General features: G+C 44.8%; 2 protein-coding genes and 1 pseudogene across 2 annotated transcripts in view; 2 read left to right on the top strand and 1 right to left on the bottom strand.

Moving 5' to 3' along the window:
* The window catches only part of LOC132476412 (dual specificity tyrosine-phosphorylation-regulated kinase 3-like), a 29,780-nt gene extending 22,573 nt beyond the window's left edge, over positions 1-7,207 (top strand). Inside the window, exon 5 of the mRNA XM_060078368.1 lies at positions 5,411-7,207. Coding sequence (XP_059934351.1) covers positions 5,411-6,985 — 1,575 coding nt within the window. The 3' untranslated portion in view covers positions 6,986-7,207. The remainder of the gene's footprint in view (positions 1-5,410) is intronic.
* Positions 488-17,381, bottom strand: LOC132484468 (eukaryotic translation initiation factor 2D-like; annotated as a pseudogene).
* LOC132476405 (dual specificity tyrosine-phosphorylation-regulated kinase 3-like) overlaps positions 17,234-22,912 on the top strand; it is a 29,588-nt gene continuing 23,909 nt past the window's right edge. Inside the window, exon 1 of the mRNA XM_060078355.1 lies at positions 17,234-17,411. Coding sequence (XP_059934338.1) covers positions 17,234-17,411 — 178 coding nt within the window. The remainder of the gene's footprint in view (positions 17,412-22,912) is intronic.

The following is a 22,912-nucleotide window of genomic DNA, read 5'->3' as shown; positions in this document are numbered from 1 at the left end:
GAATGATTTTGATTTGGAGCCCACCTATCCCTTTCAATCACTGGGGTAAATAGGGAAAAAAACGACATGCTACTTTTATCTAGATAGTGTTTGTTTTGTTTTTTTTTTTCTGCGGTACGCGGGCCTCTCACCATTGTGGCCTCTCCCGTTGCGGAGCGCAGGCTCAGCGGCCACGGCTGACGGGCCCAGCCACTCCGCGGCATGTGCGATCCTCCCGGACTGGGACACGAACCCGTGTCCCCTGCATCGGCAGGCGGACTCTCAACCACTGCGCCACCAGGGAAGCCCTAGATAGTGGTTATTTTTTTTTTGATAGAATGATATGTACAGTATATTATGATGGCTCATTTTAACAAGAACAAGAAACAGAAAATACCTCTGAACTTACAGATCTGCAGATTTTTCCTGCACGGTAGAAATGCAGTCCTAGCTTATTAGTATGCTTAAGAGAACCATTTGAGATCATAAATGCAACTTGAGCAATGCATTTTGGTTTCGATGCATTTAATCATTTTGGAGCTTGCAGACATTTAGCTTTTGACACCGTTTTATGTTTAAGAGAATAAATTAATTCCCATTCCCTCCGCACTCATAGAGAGGTAGGGAGAGCAGGGTTTTGGACAAGTTCCATGACAGGGAGAATCTATCCTGTGACTTTAAAATTTGCTGCATATATCATCAACGAACAAACTGAATAATTGAGTAGACTAATTTATCAATAATTCTCCTTCATATTTCTGTTTAAGACCTAAAATTATTTCTATGTAAAACACTGCTTGCATTTTTCATAGTCCTTCCCAACGCTTTGTCAGCTTTTGCCATTAAAAATCAACCCCTTCACTACTTTCAAGGCTAATAATATTACAAGATACGGGCTACATATATTTGGAAGGCTGGTCACCCAATTTTTAATCTCCTTTCCAAAGTGCAGTAAGTTTCCATTCTCCACAAGCTTATTGTTTTTAATATGTAAAAACCTCTAAGAGCTCCAGAACCACCGATATACTCGCGTGTTGACTATCAGATTTCGTGGTTACTTGCTGACAATTAGCACATCTCTCTGGGAAACTTTTACAGTCCGTCATCATGTGACTTAAAGTCCATTTTAACTTTACTTCAGAGTTGGCCAGTGCTAATATCCATATAGTAGGGCAATTAAATTGTATGTTTCAGGATGAAAATGAATTTTTTTTACTGTGTGGTATTCAGAGTAACACAGCTTGCAAAACACAAGATTTTAGATTCTAAAACAATGCTGTCTTTGCAAATTTTGCTGAAAAAAGTGCTTTTGACCTTAGTAACACTTACAGTTCATTATGCCATGACTCCATTGCGAGACGCTATTTGCTCATTTCACAAAGTGCTTTGGCTTCATTGTTTATCCAAGATGCCCTTACATTCTTGTTGTAAACTATAAATCATCTGCTCATAGGCTTTTATTGGGTTAGCTTTGTGTTGCAGAGATTTAGGGTCGAGAACGAGGGAGGGGGTGGTGTTTTATATCTGGATGAGAAGGATATTCCTTTTCTGAATTTCTCAACAAGATCTTTAAGACTTGATTAACGCAGTTGAAGATTCTATTTGAAATGTCAAGAGTGCTCCAAATTGATCAGCTCGGTGCTTTGTGACCACCTAGAGGGGTGGGATAGGGAGGATGGGAGACGCAAGAGGGAGGAGATATGGGGACATATGTATATGTATGGCTGATTCGCTTTGTTATAAAGCAGAAACTAACACGCCATTGTAAAGCAATTATACTCCAATACAGGGGTGTTAAAAAAAAAAAAGAGCGCCCCAAATTAACAATGTACATGAAGCATTCTTAAATAAAACATGATTAATCTGGCATTATTTGTCTCTCTGGATATAATTACATAGTTACAATATTTGAAGTCGAGAGCAGACATTGGTCAGTTATTGTGAGTATAACCCTAGACTAGAAATATATAGTGTTTTGTAACTACTTTAACATGTGTGAAAATTCTAGATTCTCCTAGAACAATGGAAGGAAGATTTTATTTATAGCACAGCAGACTTGATACATAATTGATTCAGACCAGTATTTGAGTTATTACAGGAAAGGAAAGAAAGCTAAGGCGAGAACCCCTCCCTGTGTGGAAAAATTTCTTTCTGGAATTCTTCAGATTCATTGCAGGTTCAAACCTTGACAGTCTACAGGGGACTAGACCTGAAGTGTCTTGTTCTGTTCTGGAAGCCACACTTGCAGAGAGATATAACGTGCAGCCCATAACGTGTTGAGAACGTGAATAGGATATAGTAAGGCAGCCTGACCCAGGCTGTGTGAGGTGGAGGATGTGATGGGGATGATGAGCCTCGAGAAAAAATGGTGAAGGCAGGACAGCCCCTTTTAGGTATCTGAAGGGCTTTAACATGGAAATTTGGACACTCCTGTGTAGTTCCGGAGGGCAAAATAAGACTTAATTTGCAGAGAGAGAGATTTAGGCTCACTTTAAGGAAAAACCATGAGTCAGGAAATCCAAATGACATCCTTAATCTTATTGTAATAGTTCTGTGGAAGTTAAATCTCTGTTCTTATTAACAGTCTGTACCTGAGACCCTCTCTTTACCACAAACAGAAATGAATACCTCCAGAGCCAGCACAGCCTTACATGTAGGTAGAGTAGGTGAAATGCCCAGGGGTGGACCCTGGACCACAAATACCTTTCCTACCAGCTTGTCATTGATGACCGCGGGTCCTAGAGAGTCATTCCCTTGGGTTAAGGCATTGCTCTTTTTAAAGGTCAAATATGTCTGGAGAGATAACCCATTAAATTGCATGGCAAGTTGAAAGGAGGTTTTATGTGGGGGAGAAAGTGGGTGAGGTGTTTCCATGCATCCTAAGGGAAGGCTGATTGTGCAGGCCTTCACGGAGCAGAAGGCATAGTTAATGCCAGATGTCTGGTGGAGGGAGTCTGGAACTGCAGAGGAAGGCACCACGGAGAGAAAAGATAAGCTGAAAGGGGAAAGGGAGGGTGTATTGGAGTTTAAACAATATATTGAGAATTTTGCCTAATTGTTACCAGTGTTTTTAACATGTTTTATAGTTTCTGAGGGTCTTTCACATATATTATTAATTATAATTTGATTCACGCAACATCCTGCAAGGAGGTATTATTATCCACACTTTAAAGATAAAGAAATTGAGGCTAAGAAACTGGGCTAAAGGTTAAGCCTACCCTGGGACCTACAGTTTTTGAGCAGTGTAGCCAGGACCCCAACCTAGGCCTTCTGACTTCACATTTCTTCAGAACGTGTCCCCAAGATTTTAGCAGTAAATATTTAGATGCATTTAGGTTAGGTAGTAAAAACTTAAGGAAAACTGGTTTAGATGCATGCAAATATTTGGTTTTGTTATGTAAATCTACCTAAAACCAAATAATTGTAATTCCCTAGTTCAGCCAAACCTATCTCCTAATAGATTGTAGTGCCTTGAGGTAACCTGTTTTTTGGCACTTTTATAATTGTGAACAATTAGTGCTCATGTGAATGTTAGATGGATGGATGAGACCTTTTTTTTCCCATCCCTAAAAACAGGAATGGTTATTTGACTTAGTTGCTGATAAACAAAATGTTGCATTATATTTACATCTTAGCAAGGTATTTAGGTTCTGTCTGCCAGCCTGTTTTATTTTCTTGACTAGTGATAGTTCTCTATTTTGGTATCAGAGATCTCTCCTGGTCCGTATCTTGCCTCTTTATTTAGAAACTCAATGCCAAAGTATGGCTACCGTTGTACTGGCTGCTTCGCTTATATGTAAGATGGTGCAGTGCCTCATTTTTGTAACTGTAGAACTATATAAATGTTTAAATTGATTAAATGACCTAAAAGAAGCAGGCAGGAACTAATGTCGTGCTTTTATAACTAAATTAGGGGCTGTCTAAAGTATGCCAACACTTAATTTTTTTTTCATCCCTTTTTTGTTTTTTATATTCACATCTTTTATATTTTTATTTATATAGGTGATGGGTCAGGTGTTGTTTGCTTAGGTTATATTAAAATTCTCTTTTTTAAATGGTTGGCCACTTTGGATCATTACCTTATAATTTGCGTTATATTTTAAGAGATCATAAAGATAGCTCAGAGCTTCTCTGGAATTATCTACCCCTGATCATAGAGGCTCTCAATCATACAGATCGGGGGTAAAGTTCTTCAGGGTCTGTTAAGAAAAATAGTTGTTCTTTGAAGTATCCCAGACTTTTTTTTTAAACAACAGATTTAGCACTTTTTTTCTTCTTTCCTTCTAGCACATTCTTGTATTTTTTTTAGCATTTGGCTTTTTCATTGTCTTTCCCTCCATCGAGTTTCAAAGATCTTATTTCATTTCAGAGGTATTTAATAAGCAGAGTTTTCTTTTGTGGGTTATTGTTCCTTGCAGGAAAAGGTGATGCCAAATCAAGTAAAAAGAGTTGTATGCCTTTGTCACGTAGGCGTTTGCTGAGGGAGACTAGTGTATGTGTCTATGAGCAAGGGAAGGAGAGAGAAAGGAGACTCTCTGTCTTTAGGAGAGTTTTACAAGAAGCACCCTGGGGCCTTAGATTCTCACTGCTACTCACCAGATACATAAAGAATTGGCCTTGGTGATCTCAAGAGTTCTCTGGATTAGAAATTTTGTGATTCAATGAACTGAGATAGAACGATGCGATCATTTATTTGGGGACCCAGGAGTAGATGATGAGGCCTTGGTTGATTCCAGGCCAAGGTCAACATTCAGCCCTACTGGAGAATAGTACAGGCACTAGGAGAAGCTGGTACCAGGTTATGTTAATGTTCTGGACCCAGATTCAGAAGACCTGGGGATCACATCCTGCCTCTGTCCCTTTATCATTTACAGAACACTTTAATATGTATTCATTTGCTCCTGGTACATGCCCTTAAGATTTGGGAAGATACTTGAAACAGTTTGTGAACAATATAGGACAGTATATATATAACAAGGGCCAGATTACGTGGTAGACTCGAAAAGCTGCAGCTAAGATGTGAGTGGAGCCATAGTTAGTATGGGCTTGGAGTAGTTCTAAGTGGAAGAGGGAGGACTAGCATTGGGCTTTGAAAGAGCGTAGGATTTGAGTGGATGGGGTGAAAAGATTCTCGGTAGGAAGACATACCAGTTAGAAGGAATCTAGCATGTTTCGGGTATGGTAAAATGACCGTCTTGTTTTGAACAAAGGGAGGCCTACGTAGTGGGGCTGGGGTGGCCACAGCAGTCAGGGAACCTAAGGATTAACATAACACGAGTTTCTAGAGACTCCTGCTTTTCTTATCTCACTTTTGGGCCTTTTAACTACACAACTGGCATGTTTTGTTCTTTTGTTCAGTCAGGGGGACGATTCTTTCGTTCTTCCACCGTTTTTAGTGACTTTAACATAGATTCACTTCTCTTTGCCGTAGATCACCACTGAGCATTTAACAAGAGATCCTACTCAGTGCTTCCTGAATGGAGGTGAGATGAAGGTAGAACAACTATTTCAAGAATTTGGCAACAGAAGATCTGATACTTTTCAGTCAGATGGCATCAACGACTCTGAAAAATGCTCTCCTACAGTTTCTCAGGGTAAAAGTTCAGATCGTGTGAATACAGTAAAATCCAGCAGTTCATCCAAAGCATCCAAAGTGTTGCCTCTGACTCCAGAACAAGCACTGAAGCAGTATAAACACCACCTCACTGCTTATGAGAAGCTGGAAATCATCAATTATCCAGAAATTTACTTTGTGGGTCCAAATGCCAAAAAAAGACATGGAGTTATCGGTGGTCCCAATAATGGGGGTTATGATGATGCAGATGGGGCCTACATTCACGTGCCTCGAGACCATCTAGCTTATCGATACGAGGTGCTGAAAATTATTGGCAAGGGCAGTTTTGGGCAGGTAGCCCGGGTCTATGATCACAAACTTCGACAGTACGTGGCCCTGAAGATGGTACGCAATGAAAAGCACTTCCATCGCCAAGCAGCCGAGGAGATCCGGATTTTGGAGCATCTTAAAAAGCGGGATAAAACCGGTAGCATGAACGTTATTCATATGCTGGAAAGTTTCACGTTCCGGAACCATGTTTGCATGGCCTTTGAGTTACTGAGCGTAGACCTTTATGAGCTCATGAAAAAAAACAAGTTCCAGGGTTTTAGTATCCAGTTGGTTCGCAAGTTTGCTCAATCCATCTTGCAATCCTTGGATGCTCTCCACAGAAACAAGATCATTCACTGTGACCTGAAGCCAGAAAACATTCTCCTGAAACACTATGGGCACAGTGCGACTAAGGTCATTGACTTTGGGTCCAGCTGTTTTGAGTACCGGAAGCTTTACACCTATATCCAGTCTCGGTTCTACAGAGCTCCAGAGATCATCTTAGGAAGCCGCTACAGCACGTCCATTGACATGTGGAGTTTTGGCTGCATCCTTGCAGAACTTTTAACAGGACATCCTCTCTTCCCTGGAGAGGATGAAGGAGACCAGCTGGCCTGTATGATGGAGCTTCTAGGGATGCCACCACCAAAACTCCTGGAGCAATCCAAACGTGCCAAGTACTTTATTAACTCCAGGGGCCTACCTCGCTACTGTTTTGTGACCAGTCAGGCAGATGGGAGGGTTGTGTTTGTGGGCGGTCGTTCACGGAGGGGTAAGAAGCGGGGTCCCCCAGGCAGCAAAGACTGGCGGACAGCACTGAAGGGGTGTGATGATTACTTCTTCATAGACTTTTTGAAAAGGTGTCTTACCTGGGACCCCTCTGCCCGCCTGACCCCAGCTCAAGCACTAAGACACCCTTGGATTAGCAAGCCTGTGCCCAGACCTCTCACCATTGAAAAGGTGTCAGGCAAAAGGGTAGTAAACCCTGCAAATGCTTTCCAGGGCCTGGGTTCCAAGCTGCCTCCAATTGTACGAATAGCCAATAAGCTTAAAGCTAACTTAATGTCAGAAACCAGTGGTGGTATACCTCTGTGCACTGTATTGCCAAAACTGATTAGCTAATGGACAGCTGGTGTGCTCAGAGATGATATGTAGGTATTTTTAATTATCTTGCAAACCTGAAAATGGAAAAAAAGAAACAACACCAAGCCCATTAATGGATATGTTTTTGGTAGACTAGATATCTTTTTTTAACAAGGCAAAGCATTTTTATATGACTGTAAAAGAACTCTTGAAGGGCTAATTACCTAACCAGCTTGTATTGGCCATCCTGGGATACATAGTAAAAGACTTTTTATAAGTCAGTGCATCTTTTGTTCTTATTGTCAGGTGTTCACCAACCTGTGTATTATTCTGTGGGTTTAAATCCTTTTCTCTCAAGGTAGACGATATACCAGAAAGTATATCCTGAACATTCACTTCTAGTCTCCCTCGGCATCTGTTCCAGAGGCTTAATTTGGGACATGGCCGTAGTTATAGATGAGACTGAAAACTAGATCTGCCGTGCACTCCAGACCCCACATGTGTATAGAATGCCTTAAAGAAGCTCACATGTAGAGGAAGAGAATTACATTAAAACCACTTTTTTAAAAAACAGAGCAAAATTCTCAAAAAGAAAGAAGTTCAGACTTGAGGTGAAAATCAATAAGCAAATCTCCTGACATGATAATATCTACTGGGTGCTTATTAAATGTCAGGTTATTCGATCTTGACAGCAATCTTACAAGTGTTAGAAATCAGGGCTCAGAGAAGCCTGGTAATGGGCTCAAATACACCTTTGCTCCAACACCCTGGGGAGCTGGCTTTTGAGCCCAGATGGCTCAGTCTTCAAAGTCCAGGTTCAACCCACATGTAACACTCCCTCTGCTGGTGGCTGTGTGTGCGGGTCGGGTGGGGGGGTTCACACCGATTCTTCCTGCTGACACAACCTAATCTGGCACACCTACTCTTCAGAAAGATGTGAGGGGACTGAAGCCTCCAGAACAAACAGGCTGCCCCAGGGCCCTTCCGGGGCCGGACATGCTGCCCAATCCGTAAAAGAGCCCAGAATCACCACAGCAGAGGTAGTGCTCAAAGCGCCTTGCGCATTTTAACCTTCATTTCCTCAACATCCTTTCACTGGCTAAAACTTAAGTCTTTAAAACTCAGTATTTGCTAGATCAACCCTCCACTTCGCTCTTTCCACATCATGTCCCTAAAACAATTCCCCCATCAGCCTTGTCCCATTCTACCACCAAAGAGCAGGAGACAGACCCACTGCCCGGCCCCCAGCCCACACCATGCATTCCATACCAGCAGGAGAACATGTGGCTGCCCAGGAGAGTGCTGGTGAGTAAAGGGAGGTCAGCTTTTTTGACGCGGTACTTCAAAGCACGCAAGAAGTATCTCTGCAACAGTTCGTCCATTTGCTCTGCAAGGAGAAGACAAGAATCACATCCTTCCTGAGGGCCGCAGAAGGCCCGCGCAGCACAAGATAACTCCCCGCACGGTGACATCCGTACCTCACCCCTCAGCTCTGAAGGAGCCCATTCCCAGGCACCAAAGCTCCCAGACTCTCTAGAACACTGAGCCTTTACAGAGGTCTGACCCCACAGAGGGGGTCAGGCCACAAAGTCCCACCCAGACAGGCGCAGATGCTTCTCTGATAGAGAAGTCAGAGCCAGAAGAAAACTAAGAGGGCCGTGTAGCTGGGAACAGTCCAAATAGCAGAGTCGACGGGTATCCAGGGAAACGCGACATATGCGCAAGACTCCCAGGTAAGATGGCAAAGGGCTGTGGCACCACCCTCACCAACACTAAGGCCTTTCCCCGCCCCTCCCGGAGCCGTGGCGCCGCTCTGGGCGGAAGCAGAGCCGAGCGCTTCAGTCCCCACACTGAGAGGCGAGCGCCCTGCTCCTGCCAGAGCTGTACCTTGAAGGGTCTTGCTGTCCGTGAGCTCTGGGCTCAGGCCCCCGACACTGGGGTCTTCTGTAGCTTCCGACGGGGACTTCTCCCCACACCTCTGCTGAACCTCCCCCTCCTCCTCCTCTCCCTCCAGGGTCAGGCGCCTCATGTCTCCCTGCAAGGTGGTGTCTGCCTGGACAGACCCCTTCTCTTCACTGAGATCTGGGGGATCCAGGGCCAGTGGAGCAATGGATGGTGGAGAGGACTTGTCTCCAGATCACCTGCAAAAACCTCATGTCAGAAACACTGAGCAGCAGCCACAACACTCTCCAGCCCCGGTCAGGGGGTCAGCGGGGGTCCAGAGAGAGTAAGACCCACAGGCAGGGGTGTCCAGGAGAGGCCAGAGAACCTGGGTGTGCCTCTCAACTCTGTTTCCAATTCTGGGCCCAGAGAAGTCCCATGCCTCAGTTTCCTCATCTTTGAAATGGGGAGAGTAATTCTTGCCTCCTCCTTAACCCAAACAGAAATTCAGGGACAGAGAAAAATTAAAGACAACATAGTTAAAGTGGAGCTCCCCTTCCAAAGTATTCCCTTCATAGAAATTAAAAATAAAACCATTTTGAATTAAATAACCAAATGAAGATTGCAAACGCATCTGTAGTACCAGGTTGGTGAAATACAAACCCAAGGTTGAGCGTATGGAACAAATTACAAACACCTGGACTGCTCAAGACTGCTCAAGACTGCTTCTGTGTTAAATCAGAATGCAATCTAAAATAGATAAATGACAAGGACCAACTGTATAGCACAGGGAACTATATTCAATACCTTGTAATAACCTTTAATGGAAAAGAATCCGAGAAAGAACATATATGTATATATCTATATCTAGAATCACTAGATATACTATTGGTCACTAGAATCACTTGGCTGTACACCTGAAACTAACACAACATTGTACATCAACTATACCTCAACTGAAAAAAAAGAATGCAATCTAACCTGCAGAGTAGAGATTACAATGGCTTTATGCCACTAAGCCTTATGAAGACAGGAAGAAAAGGGACGCCACATAGCAAGAGCGGTAAAAACAAAAAGCATTATGTTAACTAAGATTATGCAAGTCAAACAAAGTTTTACTAACAGCCGCAGCAAGGCTTATTAAGTATGGCTACTAGTGAGGCCAGAGCGTATGTTTAGGCTATTCTGATCAGGTAAATACCATAAGTGTTTTCAAAGGGCGGGAGGACGGGAGACTGAGGCAGCCACTGATAAAACAATTTAGACAACAGGACCTTAACTGCCCAGACTAACAGTCAGAAAACAAGGTGCTGGGAGTACGTGAGTAAGCAGCCCTCAAATGCCTGCTGAAACCCACACTGATGAGGCTGTACCTCCAGCAAAGCAGGGCTTGGCCAATACTTGTAAAATAAGTAACTCCAAGACTGACTAAAAACGTAAGGGTAAATCTATACCAACAGGCCACACAACACTTGGCCAGAAGACCAGGTATACTGCTTTCGAGAAAAGCACTACTTACTATTTTGGTTAAATGACAAGAAAATAACCAGAAAATAAACTCACATACAGTTCCAGAGAGCACCCGTCACAGTGAGAAAGCGCAAGTTCCGTAATGAGGAGGAGATCCTAAACGTGGAACTTGAACAACAGGAAAGTCATCAGGTTGTCACCCTGGTGCCTGAGGATCTACTCTACTTTGATTTGGATTCAGATGTGAGAATTCCCGAGCACTCATCATGGGGTCAGAAAATGCCTAAATGTACACGGCAGAAAAGGCCAGATCGACCAGTGCCATAAAAATAAAGAATATCACTGTACTGAGAGGCAGAGAAGACAATCCCTAAGGCCTTCTTCCAGCCCTAGGATTCTATAATTCACCTAGAAAATAAAGTTCTCCGTAATTTCTTTTCTAAACAGGCCAAAAAAAAAAAAATCTTTTCTCCACATTTTGCAAGGAAATTAATGTCTAGGGTCAGCAACTTGACTAAGGACACAGCAGGGATCAAAACTCTCGCTTCTCAATCCAGGCCCTGTGCTCCCTCCGCCCACCCAGCTCCCTATACAACAGAAAAAGCATGGAACCCACCACAAGTGGTCCTGGTAGGTGTGGAGCACAGAGAAGCCCCTTCCCTTCAGACCTGAGGTCAGCATCTCGGCTGTGACATGGCAGCAACTCCGATGGCAATGGGGGCTCTGAGAAGGAGGAGGTCAGAGACGAGGGTCAGGGAAAGTCTTCCAGGAGGGCACATGTCAGGACCAGGTTTCTACACATGTGTTCAAAGCACCACGGTTGCAAATCTGAAGCATCCACTTGTATCACAGAGCTAAAACTCGGTGCAGTCTCAATCTTATTCAAATTACCTACACATATGACTTTCAAAAATTCCTTGACCAGGGCTTCCCTGGTGGCACAGTGGTTGAGAGTCTGCCTGCCGATGCAGGGGACACGGGTTCGTGCCCCGGTCCGGGAAGATCCCACATGCCACGGAGCAACTAGCCCCGTGAGCCACAATTACTGAGCCTGCGCGTCTGGAGCCTGTGCTCTGCAACAAGAGAGGCCACGATAGTGAGAGGCCCGTGCACCGCGATGAGGAGTGGCCCCCGCTTGCCGCGACTAGAGAAAGCCCTCGCACAGAAACGAAGACCCAACACAGCCAGCCAGCCAGCCATAAATTAAAAAAAAAAAAAAAAAAAAAAAAATTCCTTGACCAAATATTCCCTTCTGTGTAAGTAACTCCTCTACTGATGTTATCATTCTTATATTCTTATTATGAACCAAACCCAGCCAGGACTCAGAAGGATATTTAAAGTTCCCTTTCTTTAATTTCAAAAATATAAATTATCTCCCCTATCTTAAAAAAGGCATAGCCATCCTATATGGAAATTCAGAAGGGAGGCCATTCATATGCCATAAATTAGGCTGAGGGATGCCAGAGGGAAGAGAGAAGAGAGATACAGTGGTACCAACGAAAGGTTCCTTCTCAGTTGGTTCTTTATAACAGGCCTTGCTCTGTATAACATCTGTCTAAGAACTGGATGTGTCCAAAATATCAGAAACAACCACATTTACAATAACTACAAAAAACTTCCAAAGCCCAAATGGGAAATCTCTGTCAGCCCACTGTTACTTAGCAATGCTCACACATTGCCTGTAAGGATTGGTGTCCAGCTGGCTAACAGGAGGGGAATATACAAGCCTGGCAACGTTGCCTGGACCCAAGGGAGACCATTCAAGGGCAGATTTCCCAACACCTGAACTTCAAAAAAAACGTTTGCTAATCCGGTGGCTCCACTTCCTGTGCCCATGGGTCAGTTCCTGCCACAGAATCTTTGAATTTGGCTTCTTTCCCAGTTCCTAAAAGACGGGTCTTTGTCTTCCACCCTTGGAATCGTCAATGGCTCAAGAACTTCGGTCTCGAACCTGTCTTGTAGTTTTAGTAAACTCCCTTGTACCCTCACCCCCTTCCATAAACCACCTAGGATTCATTTCCACGTACATTCTAAATACCAAACTCAGAGGCCAAATACACATTTATGTAGTTTTCTCCTATCTTGGATAGAATACTGGGGGGAAAAAACAATAATTTCACCATTCTTTTCAACTTCAAGTTTTGCTACAGGTAAACAAGGAAGGAAACATTTCTAGGTGCTTGGTTCCCAAAGGTTCAAGGAAAATGGGAGAATATGAGCAACAAAAATAAGATCTTTAAACACTGACCCCTCCCATGCCTACCATGTTTCCCTCTCAAAGAAGCAATGAGTAAAATAATAAGATGTCATTTTTCATTCAGGATGATACAAATGAAAATGACCCATCATATCCAGTGTCGGTGAGCATGTAAGGAAACAGGCTCCATATACCCTGTAGGTAGGAGGGAAATCTGACACAGCATTTTTATAGGGCAACAGAACATATGTACGATCTTCAGCCAAGCAGTTCTGCTCCCTAGTATCTACTTTAGAAAAATATTGGCACTAGTGTCCCTAGAGGCCTCAGGAAGATCTTGTTTGTGATAGAGACGAAGTAGAGGCAACCACAATGTCCACTAGAAGAGGACTTTTCCCATCACCCCACAGTGGGTAAAAAGATTCAGCTTATCTGTGCTTGCTGACATGGAACATGTCCCCACTACCTGAAGTGAAAAAGTAATAGGGATAAAGTTTGTTTATTTGTATTTTTAAACATACACACCCCAAACCATACATTTTATATGCACGTGTATATATGCATTGAAGAAGGCTGACAAGGATATGCATCAGAATGATAATGGTTACTTCTAGGAGAAAAGGATTATGGGGTGAGAGGGTTTTGATTTTTCACAACTGTTCATACCATTACTTCCTAATTTATTTTAAAAAAGAGACACTGTGGTGATGGCTGAACAACCCTGTAAATATACTAAAAAAAATCACTGAATCGTACGTACATTTGAAACAGGAGAATTTTATAGTATGAAAACTATATCTCAATAAATCTATTAAAAATAATTAAAAGATGAGGATGATGATGTGGATGTTCAACAAAAATAATGTTGAAGTCATGCAAGGCAGGAAAGACCAAGAAAATGTCACAGACAGGAGACTAAGAAGACATGACAACTAAATGCAGTGTGGTACCCTGGACTGGATTCTTGAACACAAAAAAAGAAAAAAAAGACATCGTGGGAAAACTGGGGAAATATGCATAAAGTCTGTAACAGTGTCACAAGGACTGTACCAATGTTAATTCCTTAGTGTTGATAACTGTACTGTGGTTATACAAGATGTTATCATTACAGGAAGCTGGGTAAGGAGTATTTCAGGACTCTGTACTATACTTGCAACTCTTCTGTAAATCTAAGAAAAAAATTTTTAAAGGAGAAAAAAAACCAAATAAATTTTAAAAAGGAAGAAGCAGCAGCAGGAGCAAATACACTTGGCCCAGATGTATGGACACCCCACAGGCTCACTGCCATTCCCCACTCTCTGATTGCTCAGGAAGAATATGTTTTTTCTTTTAATCCTTTATCCATATGCTGTGAAGTTGTCATTCCCACCCCTCCCAAGTTTTCCCTAAGTTTTTTCCCCATAGGCACAGCTGACTGGCACAGTACCTGTTCCCCACCAAGGCAATGGCACAGAGGTCACCCTTCTGTACCTGAGGCAGACCAGCAGGGGGCACCACTAGCCCTGGCGGCATCAAATCTGCAGGAAACAAAAGCATTGCAACTAACTCCACAGTTTACTTCATCATTTACTCATTTGCTCAACAAACATACATTTGTTAAGCATCAACTACATTATTCATAATGAAAATAAAAAGTGGCAAACTGAGGATCAGACCTTTTCCTTCTGGGAGACTAGTGGTCAAACTGAAGCACCAAGCTGAGGGTCCAGTTCCATGATCTATCTTATTCTGGTTTCCTAAATTCAGTTTATTAATCTAAAGTATAGCATATGGCAGTTCACAAAGCACTTTCATGTCACTTATCTTATTTAAGCCTTACAGCAGGGTCAGAGAGCTTATGGAAGCAGCCAAGTAAGAGATGCAACAGACATGAGGGGAAAATTCTATTTTTCAATCATATGAATGCACAAAATGGGTACATTTATTAAAGTAGTTGGCCTTTACTAAGTAGGTTTCAGCCACTATCCAGAATATAGGAAAATACTCTTACCTGCTCCCCACCACCAGTTTTTCAAGCACCAGGGGCCATGTTGTAAATGTTGCTAGAAGATCAGGATAAGACCACAGGGTGTACACTGTCCAAGAAGAGAGCCAGAAAACACTTACTGCCCAAAAGTCAACCCCCTGGGGGATGGCAAAGCCAAACACTAAGGCCACATTAATCAACATGTAGAAAAGAAACTCAAGTCAAAGCTAGAGAGAAGGTTGTAAGGGGATGCCCAAAGAAGCTGCATTCTTTTCTTTTCATTAGGTTACCCCAAGTTTGTGAAGCGGTTTATATGTTATATGCTATTTACTTGAGAATCCTTGCTTCCTTTAGCCTTAGAGACCTGCATTCTTTACATATTTACACTGAGCTCTTTGCAGTAGTTTCTCTCAATCTATGATCTTGAGAAGTTATCACTTTTACTGGTCGGAAGACACATGAAGTGAGCTACAGCTCTAAGAGTCTGTTTAGCTGCCAAAGTTGGATATTTATGTGTAAGGCTAAAACTAGTGATGAAGTGAACATCTGCTTTTGCCTGTCCAGTATCCCTTTTCCCCTCTCTGGGAACTGAGTGCCCCTTTTCCTGTGGGAAACACATTCCATATAGTTTACATCAGGCTGACTCCCTTCTCAAAGAGGCTGCAGTCTTGAAGAAGGCGGAGACTTAAGAAACTGGGTGTCACTTGAGACTTGGAGGCACCTATTGTTCCACCTGGACGGCAGCAGCCAAACATGGCCATAGTGGATAAAAGTAGGGACAGAGCCCCAACGAGGATTCCTTTTATGTCCTCAGAAGCAAGTAATCCGAAACCAGGGCACCAGCCTGTAAGAAATTCTGAAACTTTCCCATGTTTATTATTTTTATTCTCTCTGTTTCCACAGGGATTAGCAGTAAAACCCTTAGATCAAAAAGGGCTTGTATGTGTACAGCAGCAAAGCAGGGTGGGGGTAGGGGTGGCCTGGGGTAGGAGACTGCACTGCACTGCTGCAGCCAAGCTGGGAGGAAGAAAAGCCCCCAAATGACAAAGTAGGTGTCAGCAGCCATGGAAAAGAGAAAAGGACACTGCCTCTCTGAGATCTGTGACAAAGAAAGCAAGCAAAGTATGCTGAGAGCCAGACAAGAGCCTAAGAAAGAATCCCTGTGAGACATCGCAACCAAAGTCCACCACTAAGACAGCTGGGTATGGAGTTTAACTAACCCAGCTTCTTTCCCATCACAGTATCTCTTCAGTATCTTAAGAAAATTCCACTCGTGGAAGTTTTAAGAAGCATTTTTTACATGCCCTGAAACTCCACCCTTTTCACGACCTCGGCTCCAATCCCGACTTAACCCACTAGAAACCAGTGTTTCTTCACCTCAGAATTTCCCTTGGCAACCACCCTCCTTTTGTGTTAACCCTTTTCTCCCCTCACTTCTATAGCAGTTTCTGATCTTGAAAGACCCAATTCTAGGGACACTAAATCCAAAAAGATTCTTAGGGAGATTTTGCATTTATTTGTTTTAAGGAAGACAGATTAATGGAAGAAACAGATGTTAGGCAAGGACCATAGTAATGGCCATCTCCATCCCATTGCCATACCTGTCGGATATAGATTTTTCTCCAGTTCAAATAGGATGGGGTTACCACCACTCACGTACACAGTCACTGCATCCCCTCTGTGAGCATACAACTTCACAATGTTGAGTTCTTCCTTTCCAGGTACTACCTCAGAGACCTGATCCGTTCCAAGAGTGGGGAAAACAGCTGTCACATCGGCCCGAAGCTTCCTCCTGCAGAGAGCACACATACCTGGTATGTATGCTGCCTGGATGGATTTTAATAAATATTGAGGACTCAAGACTTACTATAAAATCACGAGGCCCAAGAAAAAGACTGGTTGACGATGCCTTATTCTCACTCTTCCAAAACATCCCATTCTCTTTCTCATCCAATGTCTCATCTATTTCCACATGTTCCTGGGGCGTGTCTTTCCATTTCACAAAGAGAGGAAAAAACTGAGATCCGGTAAGCGACCCAAGTTAGCCTGCCACTGGAAACTAAGCCCTGCCTTCCTGACTCCACACATAGCTCCTGGACCCACTCCTTTCTCATCTATGCTTGGCCAACCTGTCAACTTATGATTAAACAGCTCTGCTAGGGCACCAAGAATGACAACTATAGAACACTGCCTCCAAAATTCCCAAGGTGACACCTTCATTTGCAAAACTGAACAGATACAGTTCTTACCACATATGCCTTATCCCCTCTCACCTCACCCTCCACCTGTCTCTCCTGCCAGTGGTAATCACTAGACACTTCTTCTCGTTTACTTGTAGTTCTCTGTGCCCCATCTAATCTCTCCCAAGGGACTCAAAGCTCTTGCTAGGGCAGGGACCCCGTTTTCCTACAGTTTGGCAGCCTCCACGACACCTTAAACAGACTGCAGTCAATACGCGCTGATTGAATTATACGCTTTCTCGTAAACTCACTAAAATATCTAAAAGACAGCCTGGGAGATAAATCAGGCCTCCTCTCCATCTTCACTCTCAAAACACGTCTCACTCACCCTTGCCCGCCCCCCGGGGTCCCTTCTCCGGCTGTACCCCTCGGCCTCCACCCCAAGTCGGCTGACGCAGCCCACAAAAGGCTGTGAGCCAGCCGAGCTTGAGAGATGTCCGGGTGCCCTGGTGGGCAGAGCAGGCTCTTCTCTCCCTCACCTCTCCGACCCCTTGATGGCCGTGTTGGACTTGACCCGAAAGGCCTTGGCAAACATGTCTGCTGGAGGGGCCTGGGGAAGAGAAGGAGACCACAGCAGCCAGGGACTGTCAGGAAAGCGCGAGCACGGCAGCTTCCCAACCCGCAGTCCTGGGGGCAGCCATGCTTGGGCCCGGCTGGGAAAAGGGCCCGGCTGGAAACCGGGGCCGCGCAGCTTCGCGGCCACCCCTAGTGGCAAGGCTGGGAACTGAAGCATGGGGGGCGGGGCCGGAGAAGGCGGGGCGGATCCCTGCGCGGAGCGGTGCACCCTTTCGCCTCACCCCTTCTGCCGGGCTCTGCGCCGAGGCGAGTGGCTTGAGCGGGCGCGTCTGCAGTATCTCTGGGGCCAACAGCGATTCCGTTCATTTTTACTCCATCAGCGTTCTAGTGTGTTGAGTAGGAGCTCTGCCAGCTCTCATTCCATGCAGTTTAGTTCAGCTGCACAAAATTAATTGAACTCGTGTTTTCTTAAACTTGCAGGCCTCTTGAATGGTTTTCTTCAGGGCTTTTGTTTATTAAGATCTTTACATTTTATTGCACACTTGGGGCCTCAGCTAGAATTCTTTCCGAGATTTTCTCCTTCCTGTTTTTTAATTTACATGAGGTGATAATAACAATAACAAGGAATCCACTTTAGTCCGAGGTTTGACCTCCTGTTAAGAGGAAAAAACTATACAAATGAGCTTCAAATGTGTTATTCAAAACTTTTTTTTTTTTTTTTTTTTGCGGTACGCGGGCCTCTCACTGCTGTGGCCTCTCCCGTTGCGGAGCACAGGCTCCGGACGCGCAGGCTCAGCGGCCATAGCTCAGGAGCCCAGCCATTCCGCGGCATGTGGGATCTTCTCGGACCGGGGCGCGAACCTGTGTTCTCTGCATCGGCAAGCAGACGCTCAACCACTGTGCCACCAGGGAAGCCCTAAAACATTTTTGGTCAAGAAACCCCACATTTTTGGACCTTTTTAGGTACCTTTTGCATTCAGGCATTATTTGGGGGGATTTTGTTTCCAAAGCAATTTTAAAAACTCAGAGTGCTTATTAAAAAAAAATTTTGAGGCATAGTAAAATCAAATTATGGTTTGGCTTCTCCCTAGCAGTTTGATCTTGGGCCAATGCCTTATCCTTTCTGAAACTCTTACATTCTCTGTAAGATGTGGAGGTAATACCTACTTCACTGGGCTTCTGTGAGAAACCACTGAGATAACGCATGTGATATATTGCAGGGTGCTTTGAAATTTTCCCATAAATGGTAGATATTAGTCCAAAACAAACAAACAAAAAACAGTCTCAGGCAGGGTTGAGGGATTGGGTTTCCCTGAAAGGGACTGCTGTGTACCCTGGAGACAAGGATTTAATTACCTGGGGTCCTGGCCCCTACTAAACTTAATTTTGCTAATGAAAATTTCAGAGCAGAGTGTCCATCCACCAAGAAAAAAAAAATCCTGATTGCTTTAATTTGGTGATATAGTCACACAGAGGAGAAGTCCATCTGGGCTATAACAAAGATGAGGCCTTGCACAGTCTCTGTCCACCACCATCTCTGCCCTTAATCTGGGGTCAGCCACAGCTCCATCTCCTCCTGCACTTCTGACCCACCATGCCTTTATTCTGAACCACCCCAGCCATAAAGCCAACGTCAGAGGAGCCCAGAGGAGGAGAGTGCCACAGATCCTTCTCCGCTTGGGCCCCCACCCAGCCACAATCGGGGGGGTGTGATGCCAGACTCTGAGCTGTTGACCAGGCCTGTTGCAGTACAGCCATGGTGGAATCTGTCTCTGACCAAGGAGCCGAGGAAGGTTATTCAAGGGCATACTAGAAATTTCAAGCTGTGAAAACTATTGTACACACCATATGTCCTGGCTAAGAAGGCACAGATTAGCAGCCTAAAAATTAATTCATGGTTGACAAGTAGGAGCCAAGACCCAAGGGGATGCTGTACACAGCATCCTGCCTCCCTATTGGCAGAGCAAGATCTCCCTTTCCCCAGGAGGGTGCCATCCCAACTTCTCTGCCTGCATCAGGGACCTGTGTGCTCCCTGCCGGTGGTCCTGTTGCTAGGCAAGCTGGCTGAACCCTGAGTCCAGCAAGCCTAGATTCTTTAACTTTCCCTTTGTGGCTCCAGTACAGCCCCACAGGGCTACCAACCTGCTGCCCACTCTTGGGTAAGCTGCAAACACAGGCTCTCTTTGATTTATGATTTGTATAAAAGGAAAGGTAGAAGTTAGAGTCCAGAGGGTAGAGCCAAGAACTGTCATTCACAAGACTTCAGCCATAATCAAGGAACTGGCAACACATGCCTTGATGCATTTCGTATTAGCTATAATCACTGACTCCATTTTTCTCCCCTTTGAGGAGTGTCTACAATGGTTAGAGGTGGTTATAATATGCCTGTCCCAACACTGTATGCCGAATTTGTTTGGGGCAGAAAGCTTGTGTCTTTTGTTCACAGATCTTCAGATCAAGAACTGTACTCAAGCAGCTATACTCAAGGAAATACACCTGAGGCTCGTTAGCCACAGCTGGACCTGATTTAGATGATGAGCTCCTTCATTTTGAACAGATAAAGGAGTGAAATTTGAGGGGACCTGGGGAAGAAGTTAATATGTTTTGCATTTAAGAGGCACATGCGTTATTGAAGGGCAGAGGGTAGATGATGGTAGCCAGACTCCAAGAGGGCTCTCAGTGGTCTTCATGTGCTTATGTGGTCCCCTCCCACATGAGACCAGGGCTGACTTCTGTGACCATTAGCATATGGCCAAAGTGATACTGTGTGACTCCTTATGGCTAAGTCATTGCCATTTCTACCTTGATCTCCTAGATTTCTTGCTCTGGGGGATACCCCCCACCATCTTGAAAGGACACTCAGGAAGCCCTGTAAAAAGGTCCGTGTGGAGAGGAAACCATCTCCTAGCACCAACTTGCCAGCCATGTGATTGAGCCACCTTGGAAGCACAGCCTCCAGCCCTGGGCAAGTCGTCCCATCCCACATGCTTTCAAGCCTTCCAGCTGAGGCCCCAGCCACCAGGGATCAGAGACTAGCCATTCCACTACGCCCTGTCTCAAGTCCTGATCCACAGAAGTCATGAGATGGTAAATAATTGCTGTTTTAAGTCATTAAGCTTGGGGATGGTTTGTTATGATGCACTGGATAACTAATACAGGAACCCAAGCATTTCTCACTCCCAGTGCATCCTGAGATAGCCAGTTGGTCCATGTCACTGTAATTGAAGCCACAACTGTGTACAGTCCAGCTGTTCTCCCAGGAAATCATCCTCCACTGGCTCTTTTGCTTACGATGTGGAAATTGAAAACCTAAAAGCCTAAGATGTTGAACTCACAATATAAAAGGGGGACACAGGAGGCAAAGATACGCACATCGGATGCTTGCACTTGCAAAATAAAACCACAAGGCAAATTTGAAGAAGGCTGAGTTCCACTATGCCCAGCTCAGCACTGATATGTTGCCTGGTATTCAGGGATAGGTGGGTGCCTGCCAAGACCAGAGCACCCAGTCTGAGAACAGCTGCATCCACTTCCCAGCCAGCCTGCCACACATGCCCTGGGAGCCCTTAGCTGCCCCCTGCTTCAGCAGGGTGAGGACTTTCTTTGTGAGTTTGATGCCCACCTGTCCTTTCTCTTTTCTTGGGACTGCTCAAGCTAGATATTCAGCTGGGCTTTTGAAAATCCCCTTTCCTCTTCATTGCCTCCCCCAAACTCACACACCCAAAAGCTAATGAACCTGCGCGATCCCAGGTGAGGCCTGTAGGAACCCTCAGACACTGGCAATTGGGCAAAACAAGAGTTGTATAGCTGCTCAGAAGTAAAATCTTTTACATCTCAGAAAGTTACAGTTATTTCCTTGCCTGGGATAGATCTGGAAGGGACTGATCTAAGGTTTCTGTTGCAGAAACCTGTCGTTGGAAACTCTCAGAACCTAATAGACTCTGGGAAAACACCACAGATGACCTGCATTCCCAGGGACCTTTGAGCTCGGAGCTGGATGTCTGTGGTGAGGAGGAAGGAAAAGCCAAGGGCATGGGGTGACTGAGGAGGAATGGAAGCCCTGCAGCCAGCTGTGGGCTTCTTATTGTGGCTGTAAGAGGGAAGACCAGGCAGGGGACAGGCAAAGTCTAGAGGCAAAGCCCTGGGGCTGAGTCAAGATGCTTCCTTTACTTCAAAGTCAGGATTTCACATAGTACCAGACCCTTAGAGAAATGTTCCTTTGTAACTGATGCCTAATGTACTTCTGGATCCTGTGATCAAACCTAGAGCTAGAACTGCCCAGATCACACAGCAGAGGCTGTAGATGAAAGAGGCTCAGGGGACAAGTGCTGCAGGTATATTGCTGAATGTCACAGTTCCTCTGGTTCTGTGCTGTCCACGGCAAAGCCAAGCCCAGACAGGCTGGGTTTTGTCTATCATTTCATTTCTAGAGGACTTGAAGGCAAGAGAATTTCTAGAATCTGGGATTGGGCAACACTTCTGGAGTATGGGAAGGCTGGATGTTTAGGGGTGGATATCCAGAGAGGGGCAACTCTGGGGAGGAAGGGCAGGAACATGGGCGTCACGTCTGCAAGCGCTGATGTCTGCTTCCTTTGCTTTGGAAAGAAGCAGATGAACATCTTTGCTCGGGTCAGTGATGTCAGCCCAGCCTAGGGTTCAGGTCCAGCCTTCAGAGAGCCTGTAAATTAAGGGTGGGGACAGGATTTGACCCAAAAGTATCCCTTACAACTAGTCACAATGCCCCATTGCCCTGCTTATCTACCAACTCCACTGTCCCTCAGGCTACACAGGATTAATGACAGGGAAGAACACCGTGTGACAATGGAGGCAGAGACTGGAGGAATGCAGCCACCAGCCAAGGAATGTCAAGGGTTGCCAGCAGCCACCAGAAGCTAGGAGAGAGACATGGAACATAGCCTCCCTCAGAGCCTCCAGAAGGAACCAACCCTGCTGACACTTTGAGTTTAGACTTCTGGCCTCCTGGACTGTGAGAGAATAAATTTCTGTTGTTTTCAGCCACCCAATTTGTGGTAATTTGTTAACTGCAAACAAATACAAGAGAAACTAATACAAGCCCTGTGAAACTAACACAAGAGGAGTAAAAACATATGCTCACAAAAAGATCCATACCCAGTGGCTTCCCTGGTGGCGCAGTGGTTGAGAGTCTGCCTGCCGATGCAGGGGACACGGGTTCGAGCCCTGGTCTGGGAAGATCCCACATGCCGTGGAGTGGCTGGTCCCGTGAGCCACAACTACTGAGCCAGTGTGTCTGGAGCCTGTGCTCCGCAACAAGACAGGCCGCGACAGTGAGAGGCCTGCGCACCGCGATGAAGAGTGGCCCCCGCTTGCTGCAACTTGAGAAAGCCCTTGCACACATTCGAAGACCCAACACAGCCAAAAATTAATTAATTAATTAATTATTTAAAAAAAAAGAAGCAAACAAACAAAAGTGAAGACTCCCCAGCATCAGGGTGACCAGCAAGTACTATTTTGAACGGAGTAGTGGATATTAAGACAGATTTCCATCTTTCAGGGAGTGGTTTCTAAAATTCTGGTGACACTGACATCTTTGCTGAGAGCCTGCTATATGCCAGGCACTGTACTTGATGTGGGGAATATGAAGATTATCAATAAAACAAAGTGCCCGTCTCAGGGAGTGAGACAGACCCATGCACACATCATTATGATCAGGGCCA

The sequence above is a fragment of the Mesoplodon densirostris genome, chromosome 2 (genome assembly GCF_025265405.1).
Source record: "Mesoplodon densirostris isolate mMesDen1 chromosome 2, mMesDen1 primary haplotype, whole genome shotgun sequence".
Lineage (NCBI taxonomy): Eukaryota > Metazoa > Chordata > Mammalia > Artiodactyla > Ziphiidae > Mesoplodon > Mesoplodon densirostris.
The sequence above is the reverse complement of the archived record's forward strand: the minus strand, read 5'-3'. Positions and strand labels throughout refer to the sequence as shown.